This window comes from Furipterus horrens, unplaced genomic scaffold, assembly GCF_987537825.1.
Source record: "Furipterus horrens unplaced genomic scaffold, mFurHor1.1.pri manual_scaffold_1, whole genome shotgun sequence".
Classification (NCBI taxonomy): Eukaryota; Metazoa; Chordata; class Mammalia; order Chiroptera; family Furipteridae; genus Furipterus; species Furipterus horrens.
Window position 1 is genome coordinate 148602477 of NW_028327171.1, and position 19462 is coordinate 148621938.

Genomic DNA, 19462 nt, shown 5'->3' on the forward strand with positions numbered 1-19462 from the left:
ATAAAATACAAGTAAATCTAAAAATACTTTAGGTAAATTAATGAAACTATGCTGTGATGCACACTGAGTCAGGGGAATCTAGTGAGTCAGGAGCATGCTGCTAACCTTTAAAATTAATTTGTAGGAAGACAGCCCTGTCCTTCTTCACTACATAGTTGAAGGACCTTGACAATTCTTATATCTAATAAACTACGAACACTGAACACATTAACAAACCTACAGAAAAATTATGAAAAGGAAAATGTAGCAATGACAACGAAAACTTTCTGAATAAATCCAGCAGAAATGTAGGCAATTAATAAACTTGGTAAAATACTAAAGAGAAGTGTTTATGTAGGAGAATTATGTTTTCCCAAGCACTGGAAGAGATGACCAGGCAAAGCTGTGGAAGGCGTCTTCCCCGGGGAATGGCTCACCCCTCCCAAACACACACTTACATCACTCTGCAGGTCATATGCTCTCCTGGCATGGATCACATCATTCTGGTCAGGAAAGCAAGACCACTGGTGCAGGTACTGGCGATAGTCCACATTGCTTGCTAATGCCTGGCCTTCTTTGGCAGCATTGAGGGACACCATGTCCCCCGGGATGGAGATCTTGGCCTTGTGGTCATTGTAGGCCTTTTTGTAGAGCCTGTCATTCTGCATTTTTAACACATTTGCTGCCCAAGCCAGTTTAGGGTCTTCCTTGGCATTGCGACATCCAATATAATGGCCTTTTTGTTTCTCATAAGCAGTTTTATATAGATACTGGTGGATGTAAACAAAAGAAAAGAGAGTTGTTTTTCCAAACTCGGTTTTTATAGACATCCTGTTCAAAATAGCTCCATTTCCTTAGATTACTCTTTTTGGGGCACTGTGAGCAAGAACTGTGTTTCTTGATTATCCTCCAATCCAGGCTTGTCCAGTGTTTATCACACTTCAGTCATTGTTTAGCAATCACACATGTTTTGCCACAAACATGTACCACATGTACTTCATACTTGAAATCAACTTCTTTGTTTACATAAGTTTATTTTTAAAGTTGTAATCCTACTAATTTTTATTTTAAAATTTATAATTCTAACTAAATGGGATAAAATCTGTATTTTTAAAGCACATATTAAAACAAATATATAATCATTTAAAAATGCTTACTTATATACTGCATAAAATTATTACAGGTACTACCTATGTATGCTGCACTTTGAGCAACTACAGAATTCTTTCTACCCATAAATCTCCAAGTGCTTATAAATTAACTTATTGAGAAGATATTGGAAAGAAAGTCAAAATTTGTGCTCAAATATAAGAAGAGCAGAACTAAGCAGAGATGCATGAAGATCATCACATTTTTGTAAAAGTTGTTCTTGAATTTGGGATTTGAATACAAGGCACTAATAACATTGACTTCCATTTTACTTAAATATAATTCCTGAGGAAATTAGTTAAAATAAGAATAGTATTAACTCCCTGTGTGTCTACTAGTTAGTGTGTGTTAAAGCTGGGCAAGGAGGAGCTCTTACATCACTGGCAATATCCCTGGAAGCCTTGGCATGTTGGATCCCAATCGCATCTGCACGCAGGTCATAACCGGTCGTCTTGACATCTTCCCAAGCTTGCTGATACTGTTTCTGCAAACGGAGATTGCAATGCCACAGTCAATCTGAAGAGGGAGCTACCGAGTCAGCATTACCAATGTGTTCAAGAACATGTTAACAGTTACACGGAAAATTAATCTGCTCTTAAGATTTGTAAGATAGGCTGGTTTCATATTGAACTTAAGTTCCAAGAGACTGTTAATGAAATTTGGTAAACTACTCTCAAGTAACTTCTTTTTTTTAAGAAGGAAATTTAAGAGACAATAAATCATGTGAAAATGAGAAAAAAATATTGTCTGGCTTTTAAAAGGAAAAATCAATGATGGACCACTAAATAGTACTCTACGTGCATATGTATGTTTATGTTGTGTTTTTGGCAAAACCACTGCACTTTTCCCTCCAACAAAGATCTAAAGACATAGACCTCTATATTTTAAACACAGTGCAGGTACACACACACGGCACTTAAAATTAGCTTAAAGACTAGAAGTAAAAGTAATGGTAGGGAAAGGCCTTTTGCTGAACTCTCCCCAGAGCATATTTCCAGAATGTTCAGAGAGACTGTGTATATCAAGTGGATGTGTAGCGTCTTACGTTGCTGATCTGGACGGCGTTAAGTTTGGACTGCAGCATCACTGGAGTGTCGGCCGGCACATTCACATTAGTCTTCTCTTTGTCCCAGGCTTCGCGATACAATGGCTGGTAAAAATGAAAAACAAAGCATAATTGATTAGTAAATAAGCCAATTACAATATGAATAAAATTATAGGGACAATTAAAAATTCTTTGGAGTTTCTCCTATATAAATATAGATCACATTTTGTTCTTTTTACTTTTATTTAGAAAGTGCCCATAGTGACTACAACACAAAAGGAATACATTTATGTGTAATATAATATAAATGTAAAATGAGTCAGAAACATAGTAGTAAGATGATCCTTTTGCATCTATTTACATGTAATTTATCAGGCAGGTAAACCCACATTGCAGGTAACTATGATAATTCACCATTGCTAACAAAGTCCTGGCTCTCTTAGCTCAAATAAACTATCCTAATGTCTAATATTGCTACCCCTGGACTTTTCAACTTATTTCATGATTGAATGCCAAAAGGAAGTGGCTATTATGTGATCATGGTATTAACTGGTTGACCCACATTATCAGCAAGATCTCAAATGTGTTCAAGTGCATATCAGAATCTGTGAAACATGAGGATGCCCACACTTACATTGACCAAAGACTTACCCAAGCAAATGAAATGTGGATGTTGTTAACTGATTGACTACATAAAATTCTATCTGAATACATGTATCTTCAAGATTCTAATGCTGGTATTAGAATTTAAAGCTCACAATTAGAATTTTCACTGAGATTTCTTCAATTTGTCTGAAACATATCATAAACTTGACTTACCTCACTTATCTGTAGAGCATTGGTCTTTGCCAGAATGACTTCAGGGGTATCAGCAATGCTGGTGAATTTGAGGTTCTCAGGCCTTGTACGATACAATCTTTCATTGAGGAGATTTTGGGAATTCTTCACTCTCACCACTTCCACAGAACCCTCTGGCAACCATCCGACACCCTTCAACCATTCCAGGTCCGATTTGTAAACATTCTACATGATGAGAGAACCACAGAGTCAAACTTGCCTACTAGAGCACAACGCCAGTAAACCGCACGCTATTTAAATCAGCTGGGTGGCCAATCCCAGGAAATCTAAGGATCAGCATTAAATGTTAACATTTGGGTGTTGTGTCTCTGGCGCACATCTCTGGGAGAAGTTCACAGTATCCTAGAGGAATTGGAGCAGGGCTGACAAATGGCATTTGGGGAATGACAGGCAGCAATGGCATAAAATCAAGGTTGAGCTTCTGTGCTCACCACTTGAAATCTGCCTTTTAGGTACCACTAGTAATAACATAAGTAGGAATCTAGAAAAAAAGGTCCTTAGATGCATGTATAATGAGAAAAAATACACACCATGTCTATATTACTTTTCTCTCTATATAAAATATAAATGTATGTTTTGTTTTCCTATATGCATCAGATAAACTTGAAATTCAAAATTTTCTTATGTTTAACCTGTTTCTGAAATTAAGGTTTCTGATAATGCAAATGCACTGGATCAGAACAACTGGGACTGAAATTTTCTACCTAATTATAGAATAGCAGAGTGATTTTCATCTTGGTGAATAAGGCCTTGCCACATGACTCCTCTATAGATAAAAAAATAGTTCAGAAAACTTCTACTATCAGGAAAGGTACAGAATACATTAGGTTCTATTAAGATTACCAGTTACATTAATTCCCTAGGGAATACACTGTGACTAAACACACAGACACACATCTCCCCAAGAGTCTGGTGATAATATACTCACATCACTCTGCAGTTCATAGGCTTTCTTAGCCTGGATCACATCATTCTGATCTGGCAGACATGTCCACTGGTGCAGATAATTGCGATAATCAATGTCGCTAACCAGGACCTGGCCTTTCTTGGCTTGAACAATTGACATCATGTCCAATGGTGTATTGTAAATTCCTTTAGACTTCTCATACGCTTTCTTATATTCTCTGTCACTCTGAATCTTGGCGGCATGTATGGACCATACCAATTTGGGGTCATCTTGTAGGCTGCGGAAACCCACGTGATGGCCCAGTTGCTTACGGTAACCTTCTTTGTATTTGTACTAAAATTGTGAAAAATCAAATAAAAAGAGATATGAAAATAATGTATTAAGAGGACTTTTCATTAAATGTTTTGAATATTTTCTTAATGTAAAATAGCTCAACACTGGCAGTCATTATACACATCAGTTCACTCTCAGGAATTAGGGCTATTTAGATAGTTTTTAGAGGACATGCGTAAATCAAGAGGGAAACAGTATGGTGAACAAGAGTAACAAAAATATAATCATAACTGGCATTTACTGAGCAATCACTACACACCAGACACTATTATGAGTGCTTCAAAGGTATTAGATTGATCTACAAGATATTGCTGAATTTTTTAGTTAAAAGTAGTTAACAGTGGCAATTATAAGCTCCTTTAATCTTCACAACATCTCTATGTGGTAGTACTATTATTATCACATATTTCAAATGGGGAAAATAAGGCACAGTTAAAGTATCTCTTGTCTCCGAGGTTGCTTGTCAGGTGGAACATTAAGTCAGAAGGTCCCCTGAGAGTATATAAGGTACCTCAAGTAGAAAAAAGTCATGTATGATTTAGGAGACAGACAAGTGTATGTTTCAGGGATGGAAAGCAAGATTGCTAGTTTGAATCAGAAGACGACAGTAAAAAGACCTGTGGACAAGCGTTTCCATCTGGGCTGCCCTTGACCTAAGTGTCTTAGGACAATAGTAAGATAGTTTCTCTTTCTTTCCTATATTTAGGTAACACAGGCAAGTTTGGACAAAAAGGGAGATAGAAATACCAGGAATAAGGCAGATGCTGTGCTCTGCTATGGTTTTTAGAGTTAAAATGAAGAATAAGGAAGTAACAGTGGGGCACATGAAATAAAAAATAGAGAAGAACCTGGAGAAAGGGAACAAAGGTGACTTAAAGATTTGGAACTGGGGGGGGGGGGAGTTGATAATTCTTTTGACTGTTAGTAAGTTTTTAAATTACTGTTAAATAAACTTCAAAAGGTTACTGTGGGCATTCTACATAAGCCTCAAACACAACATCTTGTTTATAAAGTATGATTTCATTAAGTCTTTTTTGAAACTTTCATCTGTGATTTATAATTATGTAGAATGTCATAACTATAATGTCAATACTTGGGGGGCAGAGTCACATATACCTCATATATGCTTACCTTAACGTTTTTCCTTCCGTTTTAATGTTTTTTAAATGAAGTCTTTATTGTAAGACAGATAGTTTGCATAGATTTTTAAAAAACACCTAAATTATTAAAAAGTACTCTCCCTATTTGTTGTATGGAGGAGAAGAACCACAAGCAAACAAAGAGCTGTACCTCGCTGGCAATTTCTCTGGAGGCTTTGGCGCGCTTGATTTCAATGGCATCTGCTCGTATGTCATAGCCTTTCTGCTTGGCTTCATTCCAGTCTTTCTGGTAGAGTTTCTATTGAGAGAAAACACAGGTTTTATTACAAGAATTGAAAATAAGTGAATATACTCAAAGTAGTCATATGAATCACAAGGCATACTGTCAACAAAGTCAACATAAGAAAAAGAGCATTCACTTCTGGGTTCTTCTTTTGGTTGCTGGTTATTTACTTTGTGGAGTGCAGGATACTTCTGATTAAATTTTTAAAGGTAAACCTCTAAATATAACAGCTAAACATCTAAATCAAAACATCTGAATTCAAACTAATGTTTGAATATTTGCAATATGGTGCACATCTGAAGAAATTCCATTACAAGTACATTAAAACTAACAATCAGCTGTGAACCTTCACAAGGTACTGGATAAGACTTGATTAGATTTTCTTCCTAATGTTGTCCTTTGACTTCTTAGAGGTCTTTGCTGATGTGATGTGACATAAATATCCTATATATCCTGCACTTTGCATATAATTAAAAATTGTCTTTTGGCTCTTCTTATGGTCTTTAGATGCCAAACAAGAAAGTTTTCAATCGATCAAAAGCCTTCTAAAGAAAATAGAAAACAAAAAAGGCAATAGAGACTATTACTTCTTATACTTTCTTGCATAACAGCCATTTAATTAGGGATTTCATTATTCTCAAACAATATACAATGAAACTGAGCTGTAAACACTGGACATAGGACAATGATATTTTAAGGTTGAAAGGAGTACACTAAGAAGATTCAGGTATCCCAAATGTCTCAGTGCAGGGACTCAGCCATGTATATAAACTAATGTTTTTAAAAGAGAATTTTTGTTCTTATTGCATTGGAAATGATAGCTAAAGAGAAAATGTATAGCTCTGGCTGGTGTGGTGAAGTGGGTTGAGCACCAGCCTGCAAATCAAAAGGTTGCTGGTTCAATTCCCGGTCAGGGCACATGCCGGGTTTGCTGGCCAGGTTCCGACGTGGGAGGGTGTGAGAGGCAACTGATCAGTGTTTCTCTAGCACATCAACGTTTCTCTTCCTCTCTTTCTCCCTCCCTTCCCCTCTCTCTAAGTAATAAATAAAATTGTTTAAAAAGAGAGAGGAAGTGTCTAGCTCCAAAAGCTGTGAACATTTTTAAGTAGGTAATTTGTACTTAAGTTGACAGATGTCTCATAAAGGCGTTTATACTTCATATTTATGCCTCTTACATTGCTGATTTGCAAGGCATTGATTTGGGCCTGCAACATGACTGGCATGTCAGAAGGAATGCTGATGTTGGTTTTGTCTTTATTCCAGGCTTCCTGATACAGTTTCTGTGGAGAGAAGGGAAATGTTATTTCAATAGGTGATAAAGAATGGACATCTGAAATATAAAGTTTACATGACTATTTAACCTGGAAAATGTTTTTATATATTTGTGATGGTTAATTTTATGTGTCAACTTGACTAAGCCACAGTACCCAGATATGTGGTCAAACATTATTCCAGATGTTTCTGTGAAGGTATTTTTAAGATGAGATTAATATATCAGTAGACTTTGGGTAAAGCGGACTACCCTCTGCAATGTGGGTGGGCTTTGTTCAATCAGTCAAAGACCTTACTAGAAAAAATACTGACCTTCCCTGAGCAAGAAGTAATCCTGCCTATTTTTGAGATTGAACTGCATGCAACTCCGTTCTGGATCTCCAGCGTGCTTGCCCACCCTGCAGATTTTGGTCTTGCTGGCCTCCACAACAGTGTGAGCCAGTTCCTTAAAACCAATCTCTCTCCCCTTCACAACCTATTGGTTCTGTTCTCAGGAGAATCCTGACTAATGCAATGTTATACCATTTAATATGTGGCATTATGCCACAGGCTTTAGTATTTTATAGAACTTAAATAAATATTTGTTTTGCTGAATCATAATGGAGTAATGTTTTTCTAGTTATAGTGCTTCCAAGTGTGTGGCAGGAGAAAGGCATGTTGGCATTCGTCAGAGTTCTATCTCGCATGTGCTTTCCCTAAACTAGCTGGACAAGAGATCTTAGAGCTGCTCCCACCACTAAAGCCTTTGAAGAGGAACAGTCCACTTGTCTGGGGTGGGTGGCCTCATCTGATAACAGAGTCCCACAAAAGGAAAACTTGAGGTAAGATGGTTCTTACATCACTGATTTGCAGAGAATTGACTTTTGCCAGGACAACTTCTGGAGTGTCAGTAATGCAAGTGAATTTCAAGGCTTCTGGTCGTGTTCGGTAGAGTCTTTCATTCAACAGGCCTTGAGCACCTTTCACCCTGGTCATTTCTACTGAGCCTTCTGGCATCCAGCCGATGCCACGCAGCCACTCCAGGTCCGCTTTATACACATTCTAAAGAGATGTTAGATAGAAATTTTGTTCTCATATTAGACATATCATCCCTAAACTGAAAAATAAAATTCATTGGGAAATGGTGGTTCCAGAAAAGTAGAAACTGAGATTTTATATGGCTTGGGGGTTTTAATATAAATGACAGAGTAACTTGTAAAAGCATAATTATTTATACTGGCCATGAATAAGAGTATAATAGCAATAATCTTAAATTTCATGATAATTATTTGATATTTAAAAAAACATATTACTGAAACATTTTAAAAGGGAAATTTTGTTGACTCTCATTCCATTTTCATCTTGTAATAGGAAACTCATGGAAAGTCCATTTAGTGTTTTGTATATAGTACAGTAGTGGCAGTTAAAAAAATATTTATGCCCTGGCTGATGTGGCTCAGTGGATTGAGCAGCAGGCTCGACACCTGGTCAGGGCTCATGCTTGTGTCACAGGCTAGGTCCTCAGTTGGGGGTATGTGAGAGGCAACTGATTGATAGTTTCTTTCCCTCCCTTTCTCTCTCTTTAAAAATAAATTAAATCTAAAATAAATAAAAAATAAAACAAAAGTGATGTGACATCTTATTTAAAAATAAATAAAATTCATATAATTTATGTTTGTCTGAAATGTATTTTCACTGCCAAAAATATATAAATGAACATGAAGAAAATAGTCTGGAATGTAGGCCAGGGAATAAAGGACACAACCCAAGTAGGGTTCTTTATCTATATTCTTTGTTCCCACAACATAAGTCTTAAATATGGGTTTTTTTATTAAACCATGTGAATGGTGCCCCTTGGGGTTGTGCAGTGTACAACCCATGGATCTGTCCAGAGAGGAAATGACTAGACAATTAGTAACTATGTCCTCCCATTCCACCTTTCCAAAGTTCATGTTACATACATCACTCTGCAGTTCATAGGCCCTCTTTGCTTGGATAACGTCATTTTGATCAGGTAAACATGTCCACTGATGCAGGTAATTTCGGTAATCAATGTCACTGACTAGTGTCTGACATTTCTTGGCCAGCAAGATGCCTAACATATCCACTGGGCTAGAGAACTTGGTCTTCCACTTCTCGAAGTCCTTCTTATACTCTCTTTCACTTTGAATCTTCCCTGCATGTATAGCACACATAATCTTGGGATCATCTTCAATGCTCTGGGCTCCAATGTGGTGGCCTTTCTGTTTTTCATATGCTTCTTTGTATTTGTACTAAAATGTGAGAAATACAGGTTTAGAAGCCCACTTGTGTTATAACCATATACACACTGACAATTACAGACAACAAACTCCCAAAAACAAATAAATAAGAATTTTATATTACAAATATTTTGGCATCTCTGAATGATTTTAAACTAACATTTTATACTATTATAAACATAATTGTAGTATAATCATATATCTTCATTGGTGGAACCCTTTCCTACATCAACTGAAACTATAATTCCAAAGTGTATTTTTCTTCTCGATGACAACAAAGGGCAAGATCTTAGAGTGTAGGAAGTAGCGCTGGAGGAATACACGTGAAAGCAGTTACAAAGCGTGGCGCACTAGCTGCACTATGGTTGCTTAGCAATGGGAGACAAGGGCTTTAGATGGAGGGCACTCACATCACTGGCAATGTCCCTGGAGGCCTTGGCACTTTTGATGGAAATAGCATCAGCTCTCAGGTCATAGTCCTTCATCTTTGATTCATCCCATCCCTTGGTGTAAAGTTTCTACATGGAGAATAATCACAACAGGAAAATGAAAGTGTTATAGAAAGTTAATAGGCCAATTCCAGAAAGGAAGGTGGTAAGATAGAAAAAGCATTTTAATTACTCCTAGAAAGGCCTAAACAACAATTGGAAAATCTCTTACTTGGCTGACATTGACAGAATTGCTCTTGGCCAGCATGATTTCTGGGGTGTCCGGCATAACATGAATGGAAGTTTTGTCAGCATCCCAAGCTTCCGTATATAAATGCTGTGAGGAAAGTGAGGAAAAAACCTTTTAAAAAAGCCAACACATTACAGTTATCAAATTTAACTCATTTAACTATAAAAGAGCCTTTTTAAGGTTATTTGGAGGTAAGGGAAGCAAAAGGGTAGTGAGGCAGTCAGGCATGACAATATTTAAACAGCCATATGATTGCTTCATAGTTAATATGAAGCAATATAATGATCTCAATCATTAATGCTTTTTATCCAGTGAAACTCAAGCTTACTCATAGGACCTCCAAGGATGGAGTCTGGCTATAGAACTGTGTTACAGTAGAAATCCCTAGACTTCTGAGTCAATCCTAAGTTCAAACCCAACTCCACTGTGTCTGAGCTATGTGATTTTTGTTGTTGTTGTTGTTGTTGAGAGTACATTTATTAAAGCTGGGGACAGTGAAACAAAGGAAGGGCTTAGGGTATAAGAAACTACAGGGGAGAACCTATGTGGTGTTCTGCTCTGGTTCCCTAGAAATGTAATGGGAAAGAAATGAGTCAAGGCAGGGCTGCTGTGAGCTCTTGGAGAGTCAGAGAAAATGGGACGTTGGGGACTGGTTCAGGGCCTTAGCCTAGGACAAGCTGCTACTGTCCATTGCTCCCCTGTTGCAAGTCTCATGGGGACCCTTGGAGTCTAGGAGAAAGAAAGTAAAAAGTTCACACCTGAGATAAGGTGTAGGCGTACTTCAGAGAGAGCCCACCAAGCTGTGTGATCTTGAAAAAGGTACGTAATGCTTCATATTCCTCAGTTCTTGGAAGGAGATAATCCTATCTTTTTATTTAGTTTTTGTTGTTGTTGTTGTTGTTGTTGAAGATTAACCATAACATATATATAGTAGGCACTCAAGAAATTTTATGATGTTTTTAATTCTTGTTATCACTGTCGTTGTGGTGAATGGGTGTGGTAGTGTGAGGAGAGCCAGTTTCATATTCTTCATTGAGGAAGCACTCACTCTCACCATGTGAATGTTTGGAAGATGTCCAGGAAGGTGTAGGAGAAATCAGAGAAATTGAATTCAATCTAAAATGTGCATATTTGAGACCCTACTTGATGGATAAAGAATTAACTCAATCTCAATAAACAGGTTGCTTACTAAAACTGAAAGCAACAATAGCAGCTCACTTTTCAAAATGGATTTCCACAACCTAAAGAAAAAGAGTAAACCAAGCAACTAATTTGAGCTGTGCACTGGCACTGCTATAAAGACTGAGTTTCCCAGACTTGAGCACAAAACGGTAAATGGTTATACATTTCTCGTTTTATGGGAGGTATGACTCACGCAACTGGAAACAGCTCAAGACTAACCTTGCTCATTGTCAGGGCATTACTCTTCGCCAGGACAATTTCCGGGCTATCTGTAATGCATGTGAATTTGAGCTTGTCTGCAGGCGTGCGGTACTTCCTGTCACTCAGTATTTCTCCAGCTCTCTTCACCTTCTCAACCTCTATGGAGCCAATGGGCACCCATCCAACGCCTTTCAGCCACTCAAGATCAGCTTTGTAAACAGCCTGCAAATGAAATAATGTCAAATATTTACACACAGTCTGCTGTCTGATTCTGATTCAGCACATACAGGGGATGTATAATTCTGAATCTTACTTGTGTTAAATTTCTGGGAAGGCTCACTTTGGTGTAGAGGAGTTAGTCAAACACTTCGTCCCAGAAGGTAACCCTGTTTTAAAGACCCATGAAATCTCTCTAATAATACAAAACTTCATAGATACAAAATCATTTTAAGGAAATTACTGTCTGCCTCCTGATAAAAAGAGTTTATTTTCTGATTTCATTGCATATGCCTCCTTGTGTGGGACTAATACTCTGGTAGAATACAGTTTGTTCTTATCTAATTGGTGAATGGCCTTCACAGCCAGTCCTGTAATACAAAGAAACAATGAAAGCTACTGGCTGACCACATGTTGAATTAATATGCTTTCTGGGGACAACAAAAAGAATGGTTTTTTTTTCCTGCAATTCTATATACCTCCTTCTAAGCCAAAAAGTACAAATATTTTTACTCTAATTTATCTTATTTTCCGTTTCCCTTTTCTGTTATAATTCAAGAAAAATAAGATATTTCATCTTTCAGCTTTCCTATTTGAATTTAAAGTAATTGATTGAAGGAGAGTTTTTCTCATTATTAAGGGTAACAATACTTTTCATTTTTATGGATTTCTAGGCAACTCTTTTACAATGTCATTACTTTTATCATTCTTTCAAAGGTGACTACTTTTTAGGGTTTGATCAAAACAAAACAAAACAACTACAAGAAACAACAAGCTACGAAATCAATGAGGTAGCAGTAATAAGGACAATTCTCTAATTGAAAACAGAAGTGCCTAACACATTCTTAGGCAGATATTATTTCTGGTTTCTTAGAGAAATTGTCTCAATGTATAAATCATTCCTAAACTTTCTTTTACAAGTTATAATACATATTTTCTGTAAGTTAAGTAGTCAGAAAAAAATATAAGGCAATAAATTCATGTGAAAAAATAGGTTGTGTTTAACCAGGAATTCTTAATCTGATATAAATGAACTTGGATAGAAAAAAAAATATATATATATATATATATATTTTCATTAACCTCTAACTAAAATATAATATTTCTTTCAATTGTAAGTTTAGGCAAGAGATCACAGTAGTAGTAACACTACATGGGGCTTGGTCAGCAATAGAAATCACAGATATTTTTATATTCTATTACAGTTGTTGCAGACATCTTGAAATTTATGCTTATCGCTTCTTTGAGATTAAACTCCCACTGCTAGATCTTTTTATTTAATAATGTTAATAAAAAGCATACATATACATACATATATGTATAAATATGTATGTATATTTTTAAGTTGCACATTTTATGACATTGTTGTAAAAAGTTGTATATAGATTTAACCAGATTGCCAAAAGATTCTATGATACAAAAAATTAGAATCTTTTTTTAAAACCTTTTAAACACATGCTGAATAACATTAGACCTACTCACATCACTCTGAAGGTCATAGGCCTTCCGAGCATGGATGACATCGTTCTGATCAGGCAGGCAGGTCCATTCGTGCAGGGGGTGCTTGTAGTCTATGTCGCTTACAAGGATCTGACACTTCTTGGCAAGCACCACCCCCAGCATGTCCACGGGGCTGCTGTACTTGGTCTTCCACTTCTCAAAGTCCTTCTTGTATTCCCTGTCACTCTGGATCTTGGCCACATGCATGGACCACATCATCTTGGGGTCATCCTTAATGTTTCGGGCCCCAATGTGGTGGCCGAGCTGTTTACGGTAGCCTTCCTTATACTTATACTGAAAAAAAGGGATATGAGTTTAATGATAAAAACATTTCACTTATATCACATTTCACAATTTCATACATACATTATTTCCTTTGATTTTTGCTACCACTAGTGTGAGAGAGAAAGGTTAGTATTATCAACCCTATTTTATAAAATAGAAACCTAAAACCTAGAGGGGTTAAGTACTTTGTTCATGATAACATCACAAGTAGGTGGCAGAGTTGAGACTAAAATGGAGTAGCTTCTGGTTCCTCATATTTTCCCCTTTCTCCTAAACTATAGTGAGGTAGGATAGTAAGAAGCTAGGAAAATTCCTTGCCAAGGGGAATGGAAAAACTGAGACAAGAAAATTAAACAAGCTCAAACAATTTGAACAACTTATATCCAGCTAGTGAATCCCAAGAACTAATCTTCCCTAACCAAGAAACAAGGGTTTATATCTTTCCTCCCTAACCAAGAATACATAGCTCAAATCATGTTGGTCAGGGAGATAGAGAACAGAGACCCAATTAATGTCACTATTGCCAACAAAACCCAAGGACGGATGAAATCAGGGAAACAAATATGAAAAACCTGACTGAGCCAGACAGACCTAGGATAAAAGTAAAACAGTAAAGCAGACCAAAGAATAATCACAAACTCCCCTATGTGCTCGTTTTGATGCACCGGCATATTAACAATGCACCTGGAAAAGCTGGTGAATATTCTGCTGAAACCCTCCCCTAAGAGTCTCTCCCACAGAAAAGAGATAAAACACTCAAGACAAAGAACACCAGTGCAGGCTCCCTCTAGAGCATGCCCATGCCCCTTCTCGGGCATGAACTTTTTACTTCCTCTTAAACTCTCAGGGTCCCCACAAGACTTGCAACCAGGGGAGCAGCAGGAAGTGGCAGTTCATCCCAGCTTATCCCCTGATTCTGTCTCCAAGGCCTCCTTTTCCTCTTACTTCCCAGTGAGCTAAAAGCAGCCCTTCCTTGGCTCACTCTTTTCCTATAATGTTTCTAGGCAGCCAGAGCAAAGCACCACCTATGTTCTCTCCTGTTGCTTCTTCTACCCTAAGTCCTCCCCTTGTTTCACCGTCCTGACTTTAATAAACATTCTCAAAATCACCTGGACTCGTGTTGATTGTGAATCTTTCCTGCACTAAGTAAAAAACCCACACACTACAGGCCAGCCTGAGGCAGACCTACTCCAGGCCCAGTCCCTGTCCAGTGACAATACTACCTAGCTTACATTGGATTGCTTAACAAGTAAAGGTAATACATCTTGTATAATTTAAATAAGCATCTACTGAATTTAAAGGTGTGGCTATATTTTTCCTAAAAATGATTTAATATTTAGAATATTTTAGAATATATTCCTTGTAATTAGACTGTATAGTGATTCCTTGTTCAAGGATATGGGCTACTTTCAGATAGTGTCACCAGGAAATAGCCTGTCAATGTTGTTGAACTTTCATCATGAGAAAGTCACTGCCTTGGGGCCAACACTCTATCTACTTTTAAAATTTAAGAATAACATGTTTTTGGTCCATTTTACCATGAGATTATCATAGTGTGGGTTTCTGCAGCTTGACAGCCAGAAAATGTTTAAATAATAGAAGGAATGAAGTATAAATCTGAGGCATGGGACTCTTCTAGAAGAAGAAAACTCTGAATTTGGGTTCTAAGCAGCCCTGGTACAGAATGAGGGCACTGGAAATTCTCCCGCGATGTTTCCCATGAGGAAGGAAGAATTAGAGAGAAGAGACAAATGGGTACTGAGAAAAAGCTTCTCTTAGTTCTCAGTTTGTTCTTGCAATCAATTAGGGGCATCTTGGTAAGAAAAGCTCACTAAAAGTTACAAAGTATGAACCAAAACTCTAAAATGCATCCATCATGGAGTCTTCTTTTAATGCCAGAATAAATGGATAGAAGTAGCAGGAAAGTGTTCACATTTATATTGGTAGATTTGCATGTGCTATCAAGGCTGTTTTCTTTTTTTTTAAACAAGTATTTGTGTCAACTACTGTTCAGTTTCAAAAACATGAACCCATTTTAATATCCATAAAATATTTATATTTAAGAAAATACATCTATCATTAATTGATAGGTATAATGGACATAGTATCTTGTATTGTTGTTTTTATTTGCAACTTTTTGCATGCAGGAATCACAGTGAAATTGAGACATATAGGGACAACAAAAGTTCTGTTAAGAAAAACTATAAAAGCTTTCATTTGTGAACATCTTTGAATATTAAATGCCTCTTTTAAAAACATCAACTTACGTCACTAGCAATATCTCTGGAAGCCTTGGCTGCTTTGATTGGAATGGCATCCACACGCAAGTCATAGCCTTCCTTCTTGGACTCTTCCAAAGCAAGTTTATAGAGTTTCTATAGAAAAGAGAGTCATTAAATCATTCCTTCTTTCAATAAAAAGGAAACTGCTAATTAACTAATTTTTCTCCATCTTTATTTAAACTACAGAAACAAGCCCACAAAGTGAAGTATGAGGGTGGACTTGTACAAAACTTGATTTCATAGGCAATTAAGGATTTTAAGGCACATGGTCTAAACTTTGGAATTTTATTGATAGTCAAATTTCAAAAATGTTCGGGCAAGAGCAGCATGTGGTTGTCAAAATTTTGTTTTTCTAAACAGACACATGTTAAAAAAAGTACTTACTATCACCATCACAATATTAAAGAAAGACTATTTTAACACTAAAGATGAAAGAATAAGGAATGTATTTTGGTTCATGAAAAACTCAACGCACTGTCCTTATTTTTTCTCATTTTACTGTGGACTATCATCGCAGACCATGGTCTATTAGTAAGGTAGGATTTCAGAACCATGGCCCTGATGAAAATGTTGATTCTTAATCAGATGCCTAGAAAAATGCTTGCAAATAACATTAAATGGTAATCAGAATAGTAATGAAGCAGCAAAACAATGCAGGGCATAAAAACTGACTATCAAGTGAGTTCCAAGCCAGTGCCTGCCTAATAAAGTTGTTAAATAAAATAGGGACTTGCTACCCTCACTGACCTGTAGGATAAGGCTTTAGGAGTATAATTCCTATTAGAATATTTCTCGATAAACATCTTGTTCCATGATAATTTGTTGTTAAAAGGCTGGCCTGCTTTGTGGACCTATACCACATAGCCCAAAATTGAATCAAGGGAGAACTATCTTTTAATGACAATGTTAGTTTGGCATATGTGTAATAAATTAGTCAAAGCAACTCATAAAGGAAACAGTGATGCCAATTCGTTTTTGTCTTTCTGTTCATTACAAGATCAATAGTTCACTCACATCACTGTAGTTTATTCGGTTGAGTTTGGCCAGCATGATTTCTGGCGTATCAGGCATGACATGGATTGTTTTCTTATCATTGTCCCAGGCTTCCGTATACAAGCGCTATGAAAAAACAAAAAGAGATGAGAAAACTTATTCTGGAATTCATAGACTTTCTTTACGTATTCTGTGCCAGTCACCTCTCCTCTATACAAAGCAGAAATAAAATGATTAAAGTTGCATAAATTCCTACCTTTTATGTAGATAAATTACTATTTCCAAGAGTATTTAGCTCACTATTTTGTGGACTCAGAGTTTCTACTGTTTGTTATTAAAATTCTATAGCAGTTTTGAAAAATATAATTGAGTTGTAGTATTTAAATCTGTAATTATAAAATAATTATAGCACATAGTATTTTAAACATCATTTTAATATTTTAAAGTATTAACAAGTAACTATGGATTTACAATAGAAAAGTCATTTTTAAAGGTATCATAAACCCTATAGGAATCTTTAAAATGTAATAATATATCAGAATTTTTACCTTGTTTTATGTTGAATATTGATACCTAACAGTGAGGAGTAAAGACTCACCTTATTCATGTTTATAGCATTGCTCTTTGCCAGCACTTGCTCTGGGGTGTCAGTTATGCTGGTAAATTTCAGTGCATCTGGACGCTGACGGTAAATAGTGTCACTCAGTATCTCTGTGGCCCTCTTGGCTTTAGTAACTTCCAAGGAGCCAATGGGGACCCAGCCAATGCCTTTCATCCATTCAAGGTCTGCCTTATACAAATTCTGCAAATCAATAGGTAAAAACACATTTATTAATCAATGTTTCAGATTCACCGTCACAAAATGACTCACAGTAGAGAAAATACAAAACTACTGATGAACAAATAAGGATCCTAGGACAGTGGATCACTCATTAATAAACATTATTAAATTATGAGTATATATTTTTCCTAAGTATTTTTTTGGTACAGAGGATTACACCAAGAATTATGAGATTTTTTTAAACATAAAACACACGGTCATGCCCTTGAGCATATTACATATTTTTAAAACAATATAGTATATTAGATATTTTCCTAATTATTTTATTTTACTCTCAATAGGACATGCTAATTGTTAATAAAAATTAGATTATTGTTTTTAAGAACCAACTTTATTTTATTTTACTTTATTTTTATTTATTCTTTAATTTACTGGGGTGACATTAGTTCAAAAAACTATACAGGTTTTCATGAAAAAGATAAGAATGTTTTAGTATTTTCCTGTCAGTAGATATAAAAATATGAATGTTTGTTAGAATAATTTAGCATAATATACTTTTGTTTCCTAACTCTTCCATACTACCCTCCATTGACATATACATACATTTCTACCACTTCTGCCCCCAAATGTGTAGTTATATATTTCGGGGGACTAACTCAGACAAAGGAAGCCTGAGTCACCAGGAAGAAATATACCTGTATGGAATTGATAATACATACTTTATTTCCTCTTTTACATATAACTTTTGGGGAAGAAAAATTGTGAAATAAACTGTAGGGTTACCAATGGGAAACTGTTTTGGAACATTCAATTGTATATTATTCAGAAATATACAAACAAATTCCAGTCCATTGCCACTAGTCAGAATCCACGGACATGTTTCAGAGCTGCTTTTAACATGCAGAGCCAGCATCAGGAATACTCACGTCACTCTGGAGGTCATAAGCTTTCCGAGCATGGATGACGTCGTTCTGGTCGGGCAAGCACGTCCACTCATGCAGAAGATGTTTGTAGTCCACATCACTGACCAACGTCTGACATTTCTTGGCCAAAACGATACCAAGCATGTCCACTGGGCTGCTGTATCTGGTCTTGTATTTCTCAAATTCTTTCTTATACTCGCGGTCACTCAGCACTTTGGCAATGTGAAGGGACCACATCATCTTGGGGTCGTCATGTATTGCACGGGCACCAATGAGGTGACCCAATTCCTTACGATAAGCTTCTTTGTATTTGTACTGAAAGAGAAAAGCCAGGGAATGAGGAGGAAGCACGAAGAGCTGCCTCCTATTATTCTTTCTGCCGTGATGCTTTTCTGGGAAAGACACTAGGGGTGTTTCATCACACACTGCTGTGAGGCTACACATTGAGGCGTGCTGACTCCACTGGACGCCTGACAGTGTGGTCATCCTCACACTCCCACAGTCTAACTCCACAATGATTCCTTTATGTTATGCTAAAAATTATATGTTGACAAAAAGTGATTAAAGATGAACATTGAAAAGGTGAGCTCAATTAGAGTGATAAACAGTGTCTCAGACGTTGGTCGTGTGGGTGGGTTCGTCAATTTTATTTCTCTAAGCCATTCTGAGAAATAATTTCCTCTGCACAAATGATCTGGGGTGCAGTTTAAAACTGGGCAGTTTTTGTTTTCTGATGGGGATAGTTTCAGTTTTGCAAGATGAAAAAGTGAGAACATACTTAACACTGTTGAACTGTATGCTTAATAATGGTTAAGATAGTAAATTTTATGTTATGTGTTGTATCATGATAAAAAAAGAAAAACCTACAAAAATGGACAATATTGTTACTCTTGGATTAATATTAAGTTGTCAAGGAATCTGATGTTTTCATTTTCAGGCTAAAGGAATATTGATTTTGTGGACTCCTAAGCAAGGAAATTTACAGCTTTTGTTTTGTTCTGTTTTTGTTATTCTATGTCCTTTTGGAAGTCATGGGTGAGAACTCGATGAAGCTTACTTCTTCCCTGGAATTTCTGCCTTAGGTGTGTCCTGAGGAGAGCGCATGAGGTTTTAGGAGTAGCTAAACACATGTCCATCCAACTTTAATCAAGTCACTCAGTTTTATTAAGCAAAGCCCAAATGACTAGAGTCAAAGGAACCACATTCTAGTGTAGACTTTGTCTTATGATGCTTGTGATCTGGGGCACATCACCTA

The 19462-nt window shown here is 36.6% G+C and overlaps 1 protein-coding gene across 1 annotated transcript in view; it reads right to left on the reverse strand.

The window, feature by feature from the left end:
* The window catches only part of NEB (nebulin), a 204610-nt gene that overhangs the window by 84504 nt on the left and 100644 nt on the right, over window positions 1-19462 (reverse strand). Inside the window, exons 65-81 of the mRNA XM_090279733.1 lie at window positions 18211-18522; window positions 17102-17305; window positions 16525-16629; window positions 15496-15603; window positions 12926-13237; window positions 11246-11449; window positions 9827-9931; window positions 9577-9684; window positions 8867-9178; window positions 7764-7967; window positions 6830-6934; window positions 5562-5669; window positions 3960-4271; window positions 2993-3196; window positions 2174-2278; window positions 1505-1612; window positions 438-749 (exon numbers count right to left, since the gene is read on the reverse strand). Of these exons, the coding sequence (XP_090135859.1) occupies window positions 438-749; window positions 1505-1612; window positions 2174-2278; window positions 2993-3196; window positions 3960-4271; window positions 5562-5669; window positions 6830-6934; window positions 7764-7967; window positions 8867-9178; window positions 9577-9684; window positions 9827-9931; window positions 11246-11449; window positions 12926-13237; window positions 15496-15603; window positions 16525-16629; window positions 17102-17305; window positions 18211-18522 (3228 nt within the window). The remainder of the gene's footprint in view (window positions 1-437; window positions 750-1504; window positions 1613-2173; window positions 2279-2992; window positions 3197-3959; window positions 4272-5561; window positions 5670-6829; window positions 6935-7763; window positions 7968-8866; window positions 9179-9576; window positions 9685-9826; window positions 9932-11245; window positions 11450-12925; window positions 13238-15495; window positions 15604-16524; window positions 16630-17101; window positions 17306-18210; window positions 18523-19462) is intronic.